The 19452-nt window shown below is 46.5% G+C and overlaps 1 protein-coding gene across 5 annotated transcripts in view; it reads left to right on the forward strand.

The window, feature by feature from the left end:
• Positions 1-19421, forward strand: part of GMPR (guanosine monophosphate reductase) — a 68620-nt gene extending 49199 nt beyond the window's left edge. For 4 of the 5 annotated variants that reach the window (XM_048839920.2, XM_048839922.2, XM_048839924.2 and 1 more), the window contains 3 exons: positions 389-431; positions 9496-9655; positions 14828-19421. In XM_048839920.2, the coding sequence (XP_048695877.2) occupies positions 389-431; positions 9496-9655; positions 14828-15008 (384 nt within the window). In that variant the 3' untranslated portion in view covers positions 15009-19421. The remainder of the gene's footprint in view (positions 1-388; positions 432-9495; positions 9656-14827) is intronic. The other variant, XR_012667024.1, reaches the window with a different exon arrangement.
• Positions 19422-19452: the final 31 nt, after the last annotated feature.

Consider the following 19452-nt stretch of genomic DNA (forward strand, 5'->3'; position numbering starts at 1 on the left):
TGAGGGCTTACATTTCCAATTTTTATGCTTCTGGGGTTTGCAAGAGGGAGTGAATGTTGCGGTTTTTACCAGTAGTATCATTAGCAGAATGTGTAGCAGAGTAAATAAGGTTTAAAAAGATAATGAAACTACAGTGATTAATCTGGGTTCCTAAAAATCCTGTCCGGTTGTTGTGTCCTAAATGTGTACACAGCTTTGTCATTTCCACTGGCACCTAATCATTGCTAATCATTACATTTGAATTTTCCATGCTGGTTCCCAAGGGTTGCTATGTTATTACAGGTTTTGTATTGTACAAATGTTTGCTGTGTCAAATTAGTTTTGAGGGCACCAATGAGTGTGAGCTCCCTGCTGCTCACTGACTTCTATTTTGTTTTGCTTGTTGCAGGATGGAGGCTGTAGCTGTCCAGGAGATGTCGCCAAAGCGTTTGGTAAGTACACTATGTCGTGTTTAGAGTCTGAGGGCCTAATTCATCTCCGATGAAACTCCCATGCAGTCAGTAAAGTTACATCAGCATGAATTTGGCCTTAAATGTCTAATCAATACCAGGCTATCTTCATCCCTGGGGTAACCCCACTAAAGTTAATACACAAACTATGAATTTGACCCTATATCTAATTTATACAGTTCAAATTATACAGACCAAAAAAATGCACAGATCAACATCTTATTTAGAAACATTGGGGTGACTGAGGCGGGAGTTTTATGACCTGCAGAGACAGTAGCTGAAAGATAAAGGTTACCTCCAACTAGCTTTCACTATTACTTCGCTGGGACGTTGCCAAATCTGGGAGGCCTGACATTAGGCTTTGTTTTGTTTCGGTTCGTGGCCACGCCATGCGTAAGACACATGCAGTTTGTCCTGACCCTCTGTTCTGCTCAGCTGCTCACTGTTGAGAGCAGGCTGACAAGTGAAGGTACAATGCGTATTCAGCAAAACAACGATTGCAGGCAAACTTGATGTCTGGGGTAAATTGTACGGAGTCAGTCGCACAGCTGAAGAGTGGGGATTTTATTTTTACTAAGCCGCTGGGGCTGAGCAAGCTTTCAGTATATCCCAGTTAATTATTAAGAGAGAGAGTTTGTTCTCAGTGATATCAGTGGCTTCGGTGGAGTTACTCCAACTTTACGCTGGTGTGACTGTGAGCAGAATCTGCCTTACGTGTTTTCTGTTGTTCACAGAAATTACAGCTGGGGCCTGTCAGTCCTAGCAGTAAGGTTGACGTTGGTTCATGTTTAAGCTGGGCAGTCCTGATTTTGATGGGGCTGAGCGCATCCCCACACTGGGATGGAAGGGCATAAAGACACCCTGGAATACCTTTGGGGGTGTTACAACATGGCAGTGCCAGGGTGCAACAGGACAACACAGTGTCATTGTTACGCTAGCATGTTGTGATGCCAGTGTCACGGCACAGCATTGTGATACAGCATATATCTCCAAAAAGGTACATTAGAATTGGAAAAGGTACAGAGAAGGGCAACAAAAATGATTAAGGGTATGGAACAGCTGCCTTATCAGGAGAGATTGTAAAGACTGGAACTGTTCAGGTTGAAAAAGAGACGACTAAGAGGGGATCTGATAGAGATCTATAAAATCATGACTGGTGTGGAGAAAGTGACTAAGGAAGTATTATTTACCCCTTCACATAACACAAGAACCAGGGGGCACCTGATGAAATTAATAGGCAGCAGGTTTAAAACAAACGAAAAAGTACTTCTTCACACAACGCACAGTCAACCTATGGAACTTGTTGCTATGGCCAAAACTATAATGGGGGTTCAAAAAAAGATTTAGATAAGTTCGTGGAGGATAGGTCCTTCTTGGCTAATAGCCACTGATGGTCAGGGATGTGACCCCCGGGCTCTGGGTATCCCTAAACCTCTGACTGCCAAGAAGCTGTGAGTGGACAGCAGGGGACGGAACACTTGTTGATTGCCTGTTTTCTTCATTTCCTTTGAAGCACCTGGATTTGGCCACTGGTGGAAGAGGGGATACTGGGCTAGATGGACCATTGGTCTGACCCAGTATGGCCATTCTTATGTTCTTATATTTACCTGGCAGGAAATTTTCAAAGGGTAGAAATCAGAGGCCTAAACCAAAACCTCAGATCTGCACCAACCCAAACTTTGTGTGAGTGCTGGGAGAGTTGAAATCCAGCTCCAGCTCCGAGGATTGCATATAGCTCCTATCTTTAGAATAGGCCAGATGATAAAGGGAGAATTAAAGCAGGATCCTTGTGATCTGGGACCCATAGTCAGGAAACCTCAGTTCTGGAGTGAGCGGCCAGGCCAGCACTCTAGCTGATTGCTGCCAGCTGGGTACTATCGACTTGCTGCTTGGAATCCTCAGAACTATCACAGGATTCTTAGATCACATCATGAGTGACATGACCTAGGGATGTGGAGCGCTGTTAGAATTGTAAAAGCGGCAAAGAGTCCTGTGGCACCTTATAGACTAACAGACGTATTGGAGCATAAGCTTTCGTGGGTGAATACCCACTTCGTCAGATGCATGTAGTGGAAATTTCCAGAGACAGGTATAAATATGCAAGCAAGAATCAGGCTAGGGATAACGAGGTTAGTTCAGTCAGGGAGGATGAGGCCCTCTTCTAGCAGTTGAGGTGTGAACACCAAGGGAGGAGAAACTGCTTTTGTGGTTGGCTAGCCATTCACAGTCTTTGTTTAATCCTGAGCTGATGATGTCAAATTTGCAAATGAACTGAAACTCAGCAGTTTCTCTTTGAAGTCTGGTCCTGAAATTTTTTTGCTGCAGGATGGCTACCTTTCAATCTGCTGTTGTGTGTCCAGGGAGGTTGAAGTGTTCTCCTACAGGTTTTTGTATATTGCCATTCCTAAGATCTGATTTGTGTCCATTTATCCTTTTACGTAGGGACTGTCCAGTTTGGCCAATGTACATAGCAGAGGGGCATTGTTGGCACATGATGGCATCTATTACATTGGTGGACGTGCAGGTGAATGAACCGGTGATGGTGTGGCTGATCTGGTTAGGTCCTGTGATGGTGTCGCTGGTGTAGATATGTGGGCAGAGTTGGCATCGAGGTTTGTTGCATGGATTGGTTGGTGAGAATATGCTTCAGGTTGGCGGACGTGTACCCAGAAGCCTCCTGCTGCAAGACAAGCCCAAGAAAGAAACCAACAGAACTCCACTGGCCGTCACATACAGTCCTCAGCTAAAACCTCTCCAACGCATCATCAGTGATCTACAACCCATCCTGGACAATGATCCCTCACTTTCACAGGCCTTGGGAGGCAGGCCAGTCCTCGCCCACAGACAACCCGCCAACCTGAAGCATATTCTCACCAGCAACTACACACCGCAGCATAGTAATTCTAACTCAGGAACCAATCCATGCAACAAACCTCGATGCCAACTCTGCCACCATATCTACACTACCGACACCATCACAGGACCTAACCAGTCTATAAGGTGCCACAGGTCTCTTTGCTGCTTTTACAGATCCAGACTAACACGGCTTCCCCTCTGATACCTGTTAGAATTGTGTAATTCTGACATGGTTGAATGGTGGCAGCTGGTGCTGGCTTTGGACAGTCCAAAGTTGGGCTGAACCTGGGGCCACTGTCACTATGTCTACGCAGCCAGCAGGAGCAAGACTCCGAGCCTGCATAGGGCTTAAAATAGCTGTGTAGACAGAATTTGGAAGCTGCAGCTCAGCCTGGAGGTCAGGCTCCGAAGCCTGGGGGAGGGGGATCTGTCTGTCAACCTGGCCTGGGAGACTCACTCCTGTAGGTTGTATAGATATACCCCATAGGGCTAAGTCGCCCCGCTCAGTGATTGGATTGGATAGAATTTCCCATGTGGCATTTTACTGTCAGTTGTTCCACAGTTACCCCCGGTGCAGTTTGTTCTTTGTTCTGCCAATCTCTCTTCAGCCTGATCCTGCTCAGTCTCCTGCCCTGGTTGTTGTTAAGGACATTACAAGCTGAGGACTATGACCTCATTGCATTCCAAGCTGGAGGGGAAGAGACCTGGCCAGTGGAAAAACTCTTATTTCAATGGGAATCTTTCCAGAAATTTGAACAACAGGAAACTACTTCAAAACGTTTAACTGTTTGTCTTTGTAATGTTCGCTGTGAGTCCGAATGGTCTCTTTGGGCTGCCCTGAGCAGAAATTTGCTCTCTGAAACCTGTGGAAGTGCAGATGTGGGCATGGCAACTGGCTAGTCAGGATATGCATTGGGGCATTAGAGCCCTCTTGAGTGAGACCCCAGATTGCTTCTTGGAGAGGGGGAGGGTTGAGAAACACTTGAGATTAGGCAACAATCCTGCACTGGCAGCAGGCTGGACAAAATGGCCGAACAATTAGGGCTGAGAGTTGACACAGATTAGGGCGATCTCCTTATCGTTAATAGATTGATGATTGAGAGCCCACGTAGGGCCAGGGGCCCATGCTAGTAGATTTGAATGCAGGATTGGGCCCCAAGGTAGACAAACATAACAGCCCAGATGCACACCAGACTGGATGACCTGATGATGGAAGTGTTTGAAAGCAGCATGGAGATCACTGGTGTTCAATATGTGGTTATTGTTGAAAGACATTGTGAAAAGGAGCCGTTGGAATGGGCATCTGAAAGAACAGCCAGGCTGGTTGTTCTGTGCATAGTGCCAGGAAAGAAGCTCCAAGCGTAAAGGGGAGCATGGAAGGAAGCAAAAAAGGTGAGTGTGACAGGAGGCGGCAAAGGGGCATTTAGGAGGCAGCCAGCGAGGCAATAGGAAGAAATTAGAATGGAGGTGCAGCGTGCAGAGCCTTGAGGGTAAGGACAAGCAGACTAAAAGGCAAAAGGTGAGGGTTTGCCAGCATGGGTGGCAGGTATCGTAGGCCAGGGGAAGCTAAACCTCCCCTAACCCAGGCCGTGGCCCCGCCCATGGTCCACCCTGAGGCCCCGCCCTCATTCCCCCTCTCCCCTGAAGCTGGCGGGGGCTCAGCTCCACCCGGCCACCTGGAGCTTGGGGCCTGAAGGTTGCACTGGCAGCCTGGTGCAGCTTAGGCCAGCTGGCGGCCCAGGAGTCAGGCTGGTGCTTGAGCCAACCGACAGCCCAGGGACAGTGCTCAGGCTGGGCACTGGCATGAAGTGGCTGAGGCAGGCGGGCTGGAGCGCCTCTGGCCATGGGGGGCCCCTCAGGGCTCCAGGTGTGAGTGGGGGAGGATCAGGGCCCTGATGGTTGAGGGCGGAGCCTCGGGTGGAAGGGGCGGGCCCTGGGGGCTAGCCTCCCTGAAGGGCGGGGTCATTCGCTGCCCATGTCTGCCAGTGAATGGTTTCTGAGAGTGCAGTGATGTGATTGGAAAATGCCTCTTGCAGCAGCCATTTGGTTAGACTGGGGGAAGCAAGGGGAGGGAGTATAGGTTACAACGGGATGTGGGAAGTGACCAGCCGGGCACAGCTGGTGCTTTTGTGCGAAGGGTGCAGAAGAAGAGCTGGAGTGTCTCGACGTTTCAGGAGAACTGACAGGATCAAGTTATAGTCTGGATGTGAGCACACAATGAGAGGGAGAAGTCAAAGATGACGCTGAGGTTTTGGACCAGGGTGCCTGAGTTGAGAGTGAAAAGTTCGGGGGTGGTGAAAAAGGAGGGGAAAGGATTTGAGGTGGAGAGGAAGGTTGAGAACAAGGAATTCAGTCTGTTTTAGCACCTGTTTTCATCACTGCACTAGCTGAGTGCCTCACAAACATGAGTGGCTTCCATGAACCTTCTCGTGAGGTAGGGAAGTATCATCCCTTTTGACAGAGGTGGAAACTGAGGCGTGGAGCAATTAAATGACTTGGCCACGATCACACAGAAAGCCTGTGGCTCAGCTAGGAACAGAACGCAGGGCTCCTGAATCCCAGTCCAGTGTCCAAGGCACAACACAGCCTTCCTGCCGAGGGGTAGTGATGGGATGAGTTATGAGAGTAGAGACGGGATGAAGTAGCTGTTTTGGAGTCATTAGCATAGAGGGGGTAAATGAAACTATGAGAGCAGAAAACATCTGCTCTGCATAGAGGATTTATCAGACAGACCTTACAGTGATTTCTTTGCAGTCTGTCGTGCTGCGTATCTGTGGAGCCCGATAATGCTCACTGAGGATCCTTATGAAAAGTACTTACTGTGTTGTTGCACTTTCCCTTTCCTGACAAATGGGCTTTTGAATGGAAACATTGTCCATGGAAAACAAAGACTCCAGCTGTGTGTGATCGTGAGCGAGCAAAAAGCCCGGTTTGCAATCCATCACCAGCACCTCTGGTCACTACGGCGCGTGAGCAAGCCAAACAAACATAGCCCCCACCTCCGCACAGAGTGTTCTGAAAACCCCTGGTCCTCAATAGCAACACAAAAGTGAAGCAGAAAGTACTGAAGCAAAAACACTTGGGGAAAAACAATGTTAAAAGGACTTCTTGTGGTTGGAGCTGGAGCATGGTAAGAACGTGTATTTCAGTTAGTTTAGTTCAATGTTCTGGAGGGTATGAGGTCAAGTTCTGGGCTGGGTTTGCAGAAACCCTGCCCATCCCTGACAGGAACCTTGGCAAACTATGCTGGGGTAAGCAAAAGTGGTAAATTTTTATACCAGTAATTTAAACCCATTCCCCCCGCCCCCCCAAGTGATTCAAGTGTTTTTTTTTTTGTTTTGTTTTAAATTAGAGCTGTGGGGGAACCAGAATTGCTGTTTTCTGGGAAATGCTCAGGGCCCTACCAAATTCACGGTCCATTTTGGTCAATTTAATGGCCAGGGTTTTTTTTAATTAGTCAATTTCACGTTTTCAGATGTGTACTTCTGAAATTTCACAGTGTTGTAACGGTGGGGGTCCTGACCCAAAAGGGGGTTGGGTGGGGGGGAGTCGCAGCCGGAGGAGGTTCACAGAGGTGAAGCTGGGCTCTGAAGCTTCCTGCAGCTGGGGGAAGTTCGTGGAGGTGGGTCTGTGCAGGGGAAGAGGAAGTCCTGTCCCTCCCTGGCCTGAGCAGGACTAGCAGCTGGAGTGTGGTAGGAGCCCCCTGGCTAGGGCACTCCCTGCCCTGCCACCTCCCCTGTGAAATCTAGCTATTGATTTAATGGTCCGTGACATGTTTGTCACGTCCATGAATTTTGGTAGAGCCTTAGAAATGCTGCAGTTTTGAAATTTGGTTTTGATGTGAGAGGACCATGGCCCCAGAAAGTTTGATGGAGTGGATTGATGGGGTGGAGAAGCCATCACCAGAGAGAGGGTGAGGACTAGATGGCAGCAATGGCAGGGCAGAGACCCAGGAGCACCAAAAGCACTTTGTCAAGGCAGCCTTTGTTTTGTTTTGGGGTCCCTTTGGATGGACTGAATCTAGGCCTCCACGTAATTTTAATCCAGCCATGGTGATAAGAAGTACAATTCTCACAGTGCCATTGCTTTAAAGATGGTATACGGTTATGCTGAGGAAAGAGAAGCTCCCCACAAGTGATCTAGAATGACTGTGATGAAGGTGGGCACTAATCCTGGTTTTGGTAGTTTAGGAAAAGTATCAGATTAGTTTCTAACTGGGCCTTTGAATCTCACAGCCATCTGAAACAGCCTGTCAGTGAGCTGGAGTGACAGGAGACCCTGAATGGGTGCCTGTCTATAAATATTACATATGCTACAGTGATTTGGCACAAAGATAATTTTTTAAAATACCTTTTAACATGAACATATTGTTCTCATCAAATAACCAATGGGGCAGATGGAGCAAGAGTTATATACCAGGGCAGATGGGTTCTGTGTTAGAGTTGCTCTGTAGCTGGACTCAACTTTGCTAGGGCTATTAGAAATGAACCCAGGTTCCTCTGAAACCTGTCATATTTTGGATGTGATTCCAGATAAAAATATTCCCATATTCAAATTTGTCTCTACGGTTTTGGTTCATCCTATGATACAGATAGAGGAGCGGTGAAGATCAGATAAGGATCCAGATTTTCCCAAGTGTTTTTTTTTTGGGGGGGGGGGGTAGGGCAATATTTTGGTTTGGCTCAACAGAGATGGGAGCCAGTCATAAAGGTTGTATCTAGATTTGAACTTTCCCAACATTTGGAAGTGTTTAGATGTTGCATTTTAGTTCTGGCCCATCTCTGTGAGATCAGGTTCTGCATAAATGCCAGTTATTTGTGGGCAGTGTAAAGGAGCTGGGCAGTGGAGGACAGTGCTGTCTATACCAGTAACTCAGTTCCACATAGACAAAACAGTCATCTTGGACCACTGAAGTGTTTTGTTTCAGGGGTGGATCACAACAGGCTCTAAAAACAGCAAGATCTGAACCTTTTTACCTGGTTCAAAAACAGTTGCTTCTGTTTTAAAAATGAGTTTTCATTTTCTTGGAATTCTGCATGTCCTGGTTCCAACCAAGACTGGAAGCCCTGAAATATCCTAGGGGAGGCTGTTCAAGGTATAACTCCAGCACAGATGGGAAAACTGGCCAATCTCTTGAGAGAATCTATTCAGATTCCAAAAGCCTCATCCTACTTCTGTTAACTACAATGGCCTCATGATCTGCAAACCCAAGGGAGGCGTAGGAGTTGGATAAGCATCCAGATATTCGGGTGTTTATTATTATATTTTGTATAACCCTGGCGCTGAGGAGGTCCGGTGACGGACTAGAACCCCAGTGTGCTATGTGCCTTTCATACACACGAGAAAGAAAATGAGCCATGCCCCGGCTAGTTTACAATGTTAGGTTTCAGAGTAGCAGCCGTCTTAGTCTGTATTTGCAAAAAGAAAAGGAGTACTTTTGGCATCTTAGAGACTAACCAATTTATTTGAGCATAAGCTTTCATGAGCTACATCCGATGAAGTGAGCTGTAGCTCACGAAAGCTTATGTTCAAATAAATTGGTTAGTCTCTAAGGTGCCACAAGTACTCCTTTTCTTTTTACAATGTTAGTAATCTGAACCAAACACAAACTCACCTCATACCCATTGCGGTTTACCCCTCACTGCATTGCTGGGGGGGTGGGAGAGCGGGCAGAAAAACTTCAGAGCCATCATATCTTTCACTTCAAAAATCCACCTACAAAGTAAATAAAGGTGAACGTTCCTCTTCCGTGTACTCCCAAACATGTATTCCCACTCACGTATATGACCTGATTGGAGAGGATTTGGGGAGCTGTGCAGCTGACTGACATCTTCTCTGTGTGTTTGGATTGTAATGCGAGTTAAAAGCACTAAACTGAATTTGAAAGCAAGAACATGGAAGCGAAAAAGAGCACTTTCTGTGGTGTTCAGTATCACAGCCAGATCAGATGCTCCTTGTTTGAAATATCAAGGGAATACGACATCAGTGTGTATAGGTCCCGCTGGTAAAGGATGTCTTTTAACTCGGTTGTGTCTGTTACAGTTAAGGTTTCCCTGCTCTGAAGCATTCAAGACAGGGCTGGCTATCATTTTCGGCTGCATGACTGTTTTTGCTTTGTTTTTTATTGTGCTCTCTCTCTCTCTCGCCTCCACCCCCATCCTTCTCATCTCACGTTCTCTGCTGATCACAGGAGCTGGTGCTGATTTTGTCATGCTTGGAGGAATGTTTGCAGGCCACGATCAATGTGCTGGAGAGGTTCTAGAAAAAAATGGCAAGAAGATGAAACTGTTCTACGGGATGAGTTCTGATACAGCCATGAAGAAGCACGTAGGAGGAGTTGCTGAATACAGGTACAAGTTATACTCAGATTTTACTATGGGCTGGAACCACCACCAAACCTGCTTCTGGGTCTGCATTTTGCAACTGGCTCCTGTTACAAGCAGGGCCTGTTCCCTCTTCTGGGTGAGCACCAGGCTGTTGTATACAGACCCAACTCCTGGGCCTATATGCTTCCAAGATCTCTGGGACTGGGAAGTGACTGGGCACTGTTCCTAAAGCTGGATGTCTCAGGCACACGAACAGAGGTGCAAACTCCTTGTCTGACACCCTTCTTGGGCAGTGGGACCTGGCAGTCCAGCTGTCTGAGCCCCATGTTGCTTACTGACATCCCCCCAGAATCCACCTGGCTGTGGGAGTTCTGGTGTCTTCAGGGACAACATGACAGGAAGGGAAGGAACACAGTCTTAAAGGATTTTTTTAATCACAGACACTTTACTCTTGAAAGCACTGGAGAGTTACAGATCTATGGAAAACAACAACCACCTTCTCACCCTGATATCAGCCCTGCTCTGTGTCCTGCGTTTTATGAGCGTCCTTAGAGAATCACCCCTCTTTTATCTTAGTCCACATTTTGTTCTTGTGCATTTAACTGGGGGAGTTGTGGGTTCCAGGCCCCTCCTTCTGCCAGTTGGCTTCTGGGTAGAGAGTTATTCATAGTCAATGACCATACCAGCAGAAAACCCATTATTCCAGTAGAGGATATTCATTCAGTGTTGATGGCGCTGTCATACCTCCTCATACATAGTCTTTCCATGAGGAGTCCAGCCAGCCCCTACCATAAAATGGATACTCTGATCCACAAAGGAATTCACAATACAACATGAAGGTCACACTCCAGAAGGAAGGTTATAATGGACAAAATGGGATTGACAAAACAAAATGGAGTTCACAGACATATCCCCAGTCTGGCACAGCCCCTAATTTTGCAGCAGGCCAAGCCCCAACCCAGGATGCAAACGCCTCCCAAACTTTGATCCAAGCCTAAATTTAGCAGCTTGTATCTGTCTTCAGAGCTGCTGCTTATTATTAACTGTTTTTAAAGATGTAGAAAGTACCCTATAGACATACATAGTACTTACAGAAGGCAGGTAACTTCTCCCTAAGACATTTAAGTCTAGCAGCGTTGGCCTAAATTTCCCATGTATTCAGTATTGTGTATTGGGTTGCAACAAAATGCCTGTAATAATGGAGATCAAAAAAGTTAGTGGCAGGCGAAGTGCAGCCATCAAGGGAGACCTGAGCACAGACATGGTCATGGCACTTCTGCCTTCTGTTCTGGCTGAAATCAGACTCATCAAGGAGACAGAGCTGCCCCACTTATTGGTCCAATAATCTGGGCCAAATACTGAACACAGCTGCATCTACTCCAGTTCCTAAGGAAAGCTTTTGGGGAGGAGTAAAGAGACATCTTTAGGACAAAGGATTGGGGTGGGAAGGGGGGGAGAGAGAGAGAGCTAAGAGAAATCGTGCAGTGCGATTTAGTCCCCACTAAAGGGTTAATCCTGCAAAAAATAAAAATACACAAGTGGCATAGCCTGCAGCTCCCCTCCGTTTAGCGGTATGGGAAGGGCAGGGTGGTTGCAACCCCTCAGTTGAGAAACCATAAGCTAGATTAAGCCTTTGCTCAGTGCCTTGGATATGGGGCAGCACACACCTGTGCTTCCCCAGAAGGAGCCCTGGAGAAGAATTGTGGCTCTGCTCCTGGGCAGGGGTGGAGTAATTGGACGTTGCTGAGTGTAATATAATCTCCCCTACTTGTGCTCCAGTCCACCTCCCCAACCTGTTGGGTGAGGGGAATCAGGCAGTCCCTACTTGTCCCCCGACCCAATGTCTAGGAAGCCCTAACAGCCAAAGAGCAGTGGGGAGTCTTTTTCTTTTCAGCTCAAATGTTTCTTTGCAGCTAAAATGTTGCACAAGAGAATGGCCCTGTTTAGGACAAGCTGAAACGTTGCACAAGGCAGTCTGCATGCCTGCATGAGTTGTATGTAATTCACTCAGTCCCAAGAGGCTGTTAATTTTTTTTTCCATGATGTCGCTTGGCATCAAAGCATCTGGAACTAACAGTCTGAGTGGATGTTACTAGCAATTATCTTATAATTTAAAAATGGCAGCTGCCAGTTACACACAAGCACTGGCAGCCTTTCATCTGAGCTGCAATTACAAACGCCACTTTCGCCCTCTTTTTTATGTCAGTGACTGGAGCATGTACACAGCGGGGTAGGTCTAAACCATTACATTGTTCAGCACAGCGTGTCATTAATGACCATTTCACAATGGAACATACCGCCCGAACAAGCCAAGCAAACCTTTGGAGGCTCAGTTCAGTTAGTGACAGGCCACCACCGATGCTGGTGAAGGTTGTGTGCTGGGGTGGCAACTGAAAGGCCAAATTCCACCCCCCAGTTACGAGAGAGAGAGAGAGAGTGTGTGGTAACTGGGGGCAAGATTCATCACTAAGGTTCTGACAGTGGAGTAAATTGATAACACCATTGAAATCCAGTGTCCCATTTGGATAAACAGTGCAGAAGGAAAGGGGCTTTATTTAGCTACTTAAACATAAAGGTTAGTTGCTTTCAGCCCCTGCCAGAAATGCTGCACAAGCTGCCATCCTGTTAGAGGCACACTCCCTCTTTTCCAGCCCCTGATTTATGAAGGCTTAGAGTGCTCAGGGAATGTGTTACCCAAGCTTCTCTAAAAAGAACAGGAGGACAGGAAAGCTTTGCATCCGATATGCATCCGATGAAGTGAGCTGTAGCTCACGAAAGCTTATGCTCAAATAAATTGGTTAGTCTCTAAGGTGCCACAAGTCCTCCCGTTCTTTTTGCCGCTACAGACTAACACGGCTGCTCCTCTGAAACCAGCTTCTCTGACTCTCTCAGGCAACTGAAAGTTTCAACAGCCAATAAGAGGCTGCTGCTCCTGTGTTGTAAGCGATAGGTTACACAGTTGTGTACGGGGGATTCCTGCTAGCAGCGAACCTAGGAATTCAGCCAGGCAGCCTGATACTCTGCTGCACTGGCTATTAGCAGTATAGGGTGCTTAGATACCATGCCTCGTACACATGGTTATAGAATGGTGGCCATGGCCCCAGGAGGATATAGTTAACTAGCTAGTCTGGTTTGGTTGAGTTTTTTGGTCTGCCACAGAGACTGTAGATTCAAAATAGTTTTTAAAAATAGGGGTTATTGTTTCTACAGCACTGAGAGAGGACATGATGGTGCTGAAGAGGCAAATCAAAGAAATGGGGCCAGATTTTGCCGTCAATTCCATAGGCGTAGAGCTAAACTAACTCCACTGAGGTACCGCAAATTCTAGCCCACAGCCAAATCTGGTCCGGAGTGCTGTTTCTAAAATGTCCAGTCTAACCTCAGTATTTATAATATTGGGTGCCTAAAGGCAGGGGCTTGCTTAGGGTTTTCAAAGACGCCAGAGGGAAGTGCTACTCCAAACCTATTGAAATTCAGTGGGCGTTGAGTGCTTTGCGCTCCTTTGAAAATCCCAACTGTCAGTCTGTGTTGAGGCACCAACAGAAGTGGTTAGCCCCGCAGCTTCCATTCAAGCTGCTGGGGATCTAGGATCCCTCAGCCACTGTGAAAATCAGGCCCCTTAAAGTGCCTGAGTATGGATTTATGCTCTCAAAACTGAAAATTTTGCCTTGAGAACTCTGTCACAGTTCAGGGCAACTGCACCTGTATTTCCACCCGTGGTACAACAAGGGCACCACCTCTAGGCTCATGGTTCATCAGGAATCACCTCGCTAGGATGGAGACCTGCATCTCCCTCACTATTTTGATTAAATAGCCTCTCTTTCTGAGTCGGTCCCTGGAGAATCCAGTTTGATCAAGTATATGCAAGCTTTCCTCCAGGTGGTGGTAGCTCTCTGGAGGTGTTACAACTTGAGCATATTTGAATTCATGATCCTTGACCTCCCCTTGTTGTAAAAAAAAAACCAAAACACCCAACCCCAAACCTTAACAGGTATTGTCCAAAATGCACAGAGTTGCACTCTCTGACTATAACCTAACATATTATATAACCAACTACTGCTTGATCATTTTCTGAACAAGTTAACTATGAAGTGGCATTAGGATTTTGGACACACATGAAGCTTTCCAACGACTTTAAAGCACAAGATTCCATTCCCAGCAGTCACAGGACAATGCACATTCTAAGCCCCTCTGCCTTGCCCCAAAGATGATGTTTGCCTCATGTTGCACAATCATCTTATTCGAAGGAACACAAAGATCAGATGACATCTGGGGACATTCCACTACAGCAGGGCCTGCAAAGGGTGGGATAGTGAGGCAGGAGGGATGAGTGTGAAAATCACAAGACCAAATTCTTCTCTGACCTAAGCCCACAGACTTCAACTTCTTTCTTTTTGCCTCCTGAGGAAAAAAGAAAATCTGCTTTGAAAGACAATGCAGGCCGTTTGCCTGTGTGCCAGTCATTTACACTATATAAAGTATTTCTGCAGTCTGCCCTGTTGGAATAACTCTAATTCTGCTTTCATCTGAGTAAGGAGTGCAGTAAGGCTGGTACATTGTAAACTCTCCTGGCAGAGAAGCCTAATATTTATCTGTTCTGTAATGCACCGTGCACACTTCCGGTCCTAAGTAGGAATGGGGCAGATCCTCAGCTGAAGTCAATGAGGGTAGCTCTGTTCAGTGCTTAATTTGTAATGAAAGAGGTGCTGGGGCCTCAAGCAATTTTTTTACTTTCATAACTGACGCGGCAAGCCCACAGGTGCCGGGGCTCTGAACTGCCAAGCCCACAGGTGCTAGGGCTCAGCCCTGGCACAAATTAAGCACAGGCTCTGGTACATCACTGAAGCTATGCCAGTTTATACCAGTGGAGGATTAGCCCCAATATTTTTAAACATTGCCTTGGCCTGTCTGTCTTCTGGGGTAAGGCTCCATCTTACAGCCCTAGGGCAAAACTCCCATTTATATCAACAGAAAGATCAAGCCCATAGTGCACTCAGGCATTGTTTGGGCATTTGCCAGAAGCATTTGCTTCCTCTTTACAGTACTTGGTGTGATTTTGGTACAATGCACTGAAGAACCTTTGAACACCCGACAGGAATGGTCAGCAATCCGAAAAGAGTGGAAGGTTCTTTAAAACAGTAAGGTGCTGAGTTCTGAAAAATTCATTCCACGCTACTGCCAACTCTCTGTCTGCAGGGCTTCGGAGGGCAGAACCGTGGAAGTGCCTTACAGAGGGGACGTGGAAACTACCATCCTCGATATCCTCGGGGGCCTGCGATCCACCTGCACCTACGTGGGAGCTGCCAAGCTCAAAGAGCTGAGCCGGAGGGCGACATTTATCCGGGTCACCCAACAGCACAGCCAGGTGTTTTCTTAACCAAGGACTGGGACCTGTGACATCTGTCTGCCGCTTCTCCCCACTCCCTCTGTGTTTTGTGTTTGGGGCAAACCCCCCAGGCGGTGGAAGTAGGGGGGGTCAGTTGCCACTGGTGGCGGGGTTTAGCAGAAGGACATGCCATCAAACACAGTGCCATATAGGATTCTTTTGGTTCACGATGCGATAGCCTCATCTTTTAAAGTCACGTCTGTTTGTTTTCAATCTAGTTTTTTCACCGTTCATTTTTCTCTCTAATAAAGAAGCCTCCATTCACAGTGAGTTAGCCTCGCCAGACCCTGGTCGCTGTTACCAAGTTTTGAAACATCCCCACAACCTCTCGCCAGCACCGCTCCAGCAGTGTGGGTTATAGGAGCTGCCGGCTGGGAGGGGAAGGGGTTCAGTATGTTGATCGGGGTAACCAAAGATCAGAGCCATACTTTTTGACCTTTCAGGTGGCTGGATGAGCCCAGGTTGCTGCTGCATTTTCACTGTGATGTTAAAAATGCTGGAGCTGTATCAATGGCATTTCATGCCTTTTAAGGCCTTTTTTATTTAAATCAATATATTAACGGACTTACCGCTCCATAGACACTGGCATTATAATGTAGTGAGTGCTTCCTCCTCCCACCCCCACCCAGAACATTTAACAGGGTACTAGTTTTTTGATGGGTACAATCCTCAGATCCTCAGGGGTCCTGTTTTTATCATCTCTGAATAGGTTTTGAAGCTGTAGAGACACAGCACTACTCAGCGCCAGTGGCCTGATTCTGCAGAGCCTTGTGATTTGCATAGTCATTTCAAAAAAGAACAGGAGGACTTGTGGCACCTTAGAGACTAACACATTTATTTGAGCATAGCTGACACAAAGCAACTACAAAGACACACTCGCTTTGGCCAGGTGTAGAAATGATTACACATTGAGCAAGGCCTGGGGAATCAGGCCAAGGGGGTCAGATCCATCTCTCTGTTACCCTGGTGCAACTCTTTTGAAGTCATAGGTGTAACCGAGGGCAAAATATGGCCTGCACTAGACCAGCTGAAGACTTCATTGCAAGAAGCCAGTTGTCTGATCTTGAGTTAAAGCAGTTGCTGTGAAGGAAATAATGAATATTTTAGACTCTGGGCAACACTTTAATAAACTGTAATGGTAGACTAATTAATTGATAAATCACAATGAAATTTCTTTGGAAGTACACATTGAATTCCCAGGAATATCACAGTAGTTCATTATGATAAATGTTATTAGAATGAATACTAATGAATTAATAATGACCGGCCACTTACTTTAGCCTGTGACTGAGATTTCAATACAATTGGAAACTGAAGTAACTTCAGAGTTTTTTTTTCCCCTTCTGTGGAAAGATAGAGACTTCCTTTGGAATGCAAAACTGTGACCCGTGGGAAAAGGAGCAGACAGAAAGCAAATGGCATTATTCTAGCATTCTTTGTTGTTCAGAAAAGATCAAGGAGGATCAGTACAATGGAACATGTTAAGTAACAAACCTAAACCCCAAATCAGTCACTGATGGTGTTAATCAGATTATGCATAATGGGAAAAGCCTAGATGATCCTTTATCTGAAGGCAGGTGGTTTACAATAAAATGTTAAGTATTCCCCATTAAACATTGTGGACCTGATTCTAATTTACAATAAGACTTTGCCCTGGTATTGTACAGGGGGCCTTAAAGAGGGCATAGGTCTCATGTACACTGATTTTAAGGCCCATTTACGCTGCCAGAGTGATGTAAAGAAACCTAAGTGTAAATGAGAATCAGGCTCCCAGGCCCTGCCAATTAATTTTCTTCTGAAGTTGGAATTTGTATGTAGTGAACTCCAAAAAGGCAGCCGAATGGTTTCTTTACTAAAAATAAATAAAAATACTGTGGGCCAAATTCTGCTGTCAGTTAAGCTGATGTAAACCCAGAGTAATTCCACTTAAATCTCTGAAGTTACTTGGAATTTACATAGATATAACTAAGAGTAGACTGTCTCCCCTCTCCCCCCCCTTTCTGCCCACATATCCTCCAGCCACATGCCCACAAGAAAAGTGTATTTGTATACAGGTAAATCAAAACTTCAAGGAATAAGGTTATACTAAATATACACTCATACCACCAGTGCATTCCATACTTCAGAAGTGTGGCTCTCCCCTAGACGCTCCAAGGTTGGGATGCTAATTGTTTTTATAGGGCTTTTGGGGCTACGTTTTAAACCTCTGCACATTTAAAAGACTAGATCTTTAAGGTACACATTGGAACTGCTTCTTTTCTGCAGTGAAAACTTCTTGATTCTCCACTGCTGTGGCCATTATGGAGTCAGTTACACCTGTTTCTTCAGAGGACACCTTCAGTCAGATGGCTCCTTTCACGATGCCCCTTGTACAAAATACAGCACACACACACGTTTGAAAGTGGAACAAAGAGATTGGCCTGAGGCTAACACAGGACCCAGTCTGGTGAGGTGACAGGTACCCTCAATGTCTGTAGGACCCAGCTCCTCCTTCCACTCCAATTAGAGGCCAAACGCTTGTTGAATTCATTGGAAATTGAGGGTGTGCTACACCTGGCAGGATTAGGCCCCCAAGCAATTAACTTGAGCTACCTCATCTGATCATTTTACAAGGTTCTCCAGTTCCTAGTGTCTTTCCCAGCAGCTTTGCACTGTGCTGCACTTCATGAACTGCTACTGCCAAAAGAGGCGCCCCCTCCCCCCCCCCCCAGCTACCGATGACAGTGGGCCAAATTCTGACTTGCTTTCCACACCCTTGTAACACCACTGACTTCAGTGCATAAGAGGAAAGTTAGAATTTGGCTCATTGGCTCCATCAAGGTGTAGCTGACGGGCCACGTTGCTTTAAAAATGAAGCTAGTTAAAACAAATCTGATTAACAGGTTCAGGTACGATAATACACATTTAAAGCCAAAGCCTGCACAAGGCATAGGAGGCTCTGTGTCCCCCAGTCCATCTGTGAGACAGCAGGGGAGGCCGAGGAGTGCTACTGTCTGTAGGAGTGATGCCTGCACCACAGCACCAAGGGATTGTGGTCTGACAGGGAGTGCTGTGTGGGAAGTGACTGTGCTGGGACCAGGAGTGGGGATGGTCTGCGGGAAGAAGAGGTGCACACTGCTGTCCTCAGCCCACTACCTCACCCTGCTCAGCATCCTCGGGGGGGCTCTGGAAAGCACCATGGGACGGGCACACTTCTGTGCCTTCCCCCTTGCCCTGAGTGGGTAAGTGTTGGATTTTGCCCTTGCTGCTGTCAGGTATTGTGTGCAAGGGTGGCTCCAGGAAGCACAAGTTAGGAGGGCTTTGGGGAGGTTTGCTGAGGATGGGGAAAGGCGAGAGCTTTTGCAAGTCTTCCAAGACACAATATGACACCATCACTGGATACAGGATTAATGTTTTAATCCATGGGCCCTTGTGGTCTGAAACTCGTGCTGGGCCTAATTCTCACATGTACCAATTTCACATTGGTCTAAACCCATTGACTTCAACAGAGTCTCTCCTAATTTTCACCAGTGTAAATGAGAGCTAAATCAGGCTTCTCTCGCCAAACTGATGGGCATTTAGGCGAAATCCTGTGCTGCTGGAGTCAATGGGAATTTTGCCGCTGACCTCAGAGACACTGCAGGATTTGGCTTTTCTTGGTTAGAGTGGGAAAATCACAAGGCCTAAGAGTGGCAGTGTGGCTGAACTGCTAAAGCCCACCTGCAGCAAGGCACTTGTTTCCCCCCATCTAGAAGCAATGTGTTCTCTTTGGGGGTTGGTTAAGAAAATTTGAATAAGCTTGCGGTACTGCCACCTGCTGCATGACTTCTCTGCTGGAAATGCCCTAAATGTAGTCAGTCTTGGCCCACTAGTAATAAGGGGTCTCCCCACCACCTGCCTTAGACTTGGTTCTTTTTTATTCATTCAGACATTTAGGCCTGTCCTCTGGATGTGACTTCACAACATCAGCTATTACACTGCTGACATGCATAACATTTCCAAACGTATGTAATAAATAGCCCAGAGCTTCTTTCTGACAAATAAAGTTTGTGATCATTTTGAAGACCATACATGAAGTCTTTAAAAAAGAGTGAGTTTTAACCATTTCCATAACACTGCATGCACCACAGCTGAGATGATTAAGAATGGGTATCTTCTTTCCTCATTTGTAGCCAAAAAACGGTGCACAGAATGCGTCCGCCATGACGAACCTGCTCATATAAAGTGATCACGTTATGCACCCTGGCTGTTCTGTTATGAAATAAATGGCTCCATTCTGGCGGCCTGGATGGGAATATACGCTGTATGTGGGAATGTGCAAACTTCTGTGTATAGTGATAAAAGCAAACTCCATAAAAATGTATTCCTGAAGCTAAATCTGAAGAGGGAAAAATTAAATGAACAAATTATTCATTCACAGGAAAATTGTGTCTCATTCTTTCTGAACGCATAAAGA

This window comes from Caretta caretta, chromosome 2, assembly GCF_965140235.1.
Source record: "Caretta caretta isolate rCarCar2 chromosome 2, rCarCar1.hap1, whole genome shotgun sequence".
Taxonomy (NCBI): domain Eukaryota; kingdom Metazoa; phylum Chordata; order Testudines; family Cheloniidae; genus Caretta; species Caretta caretta.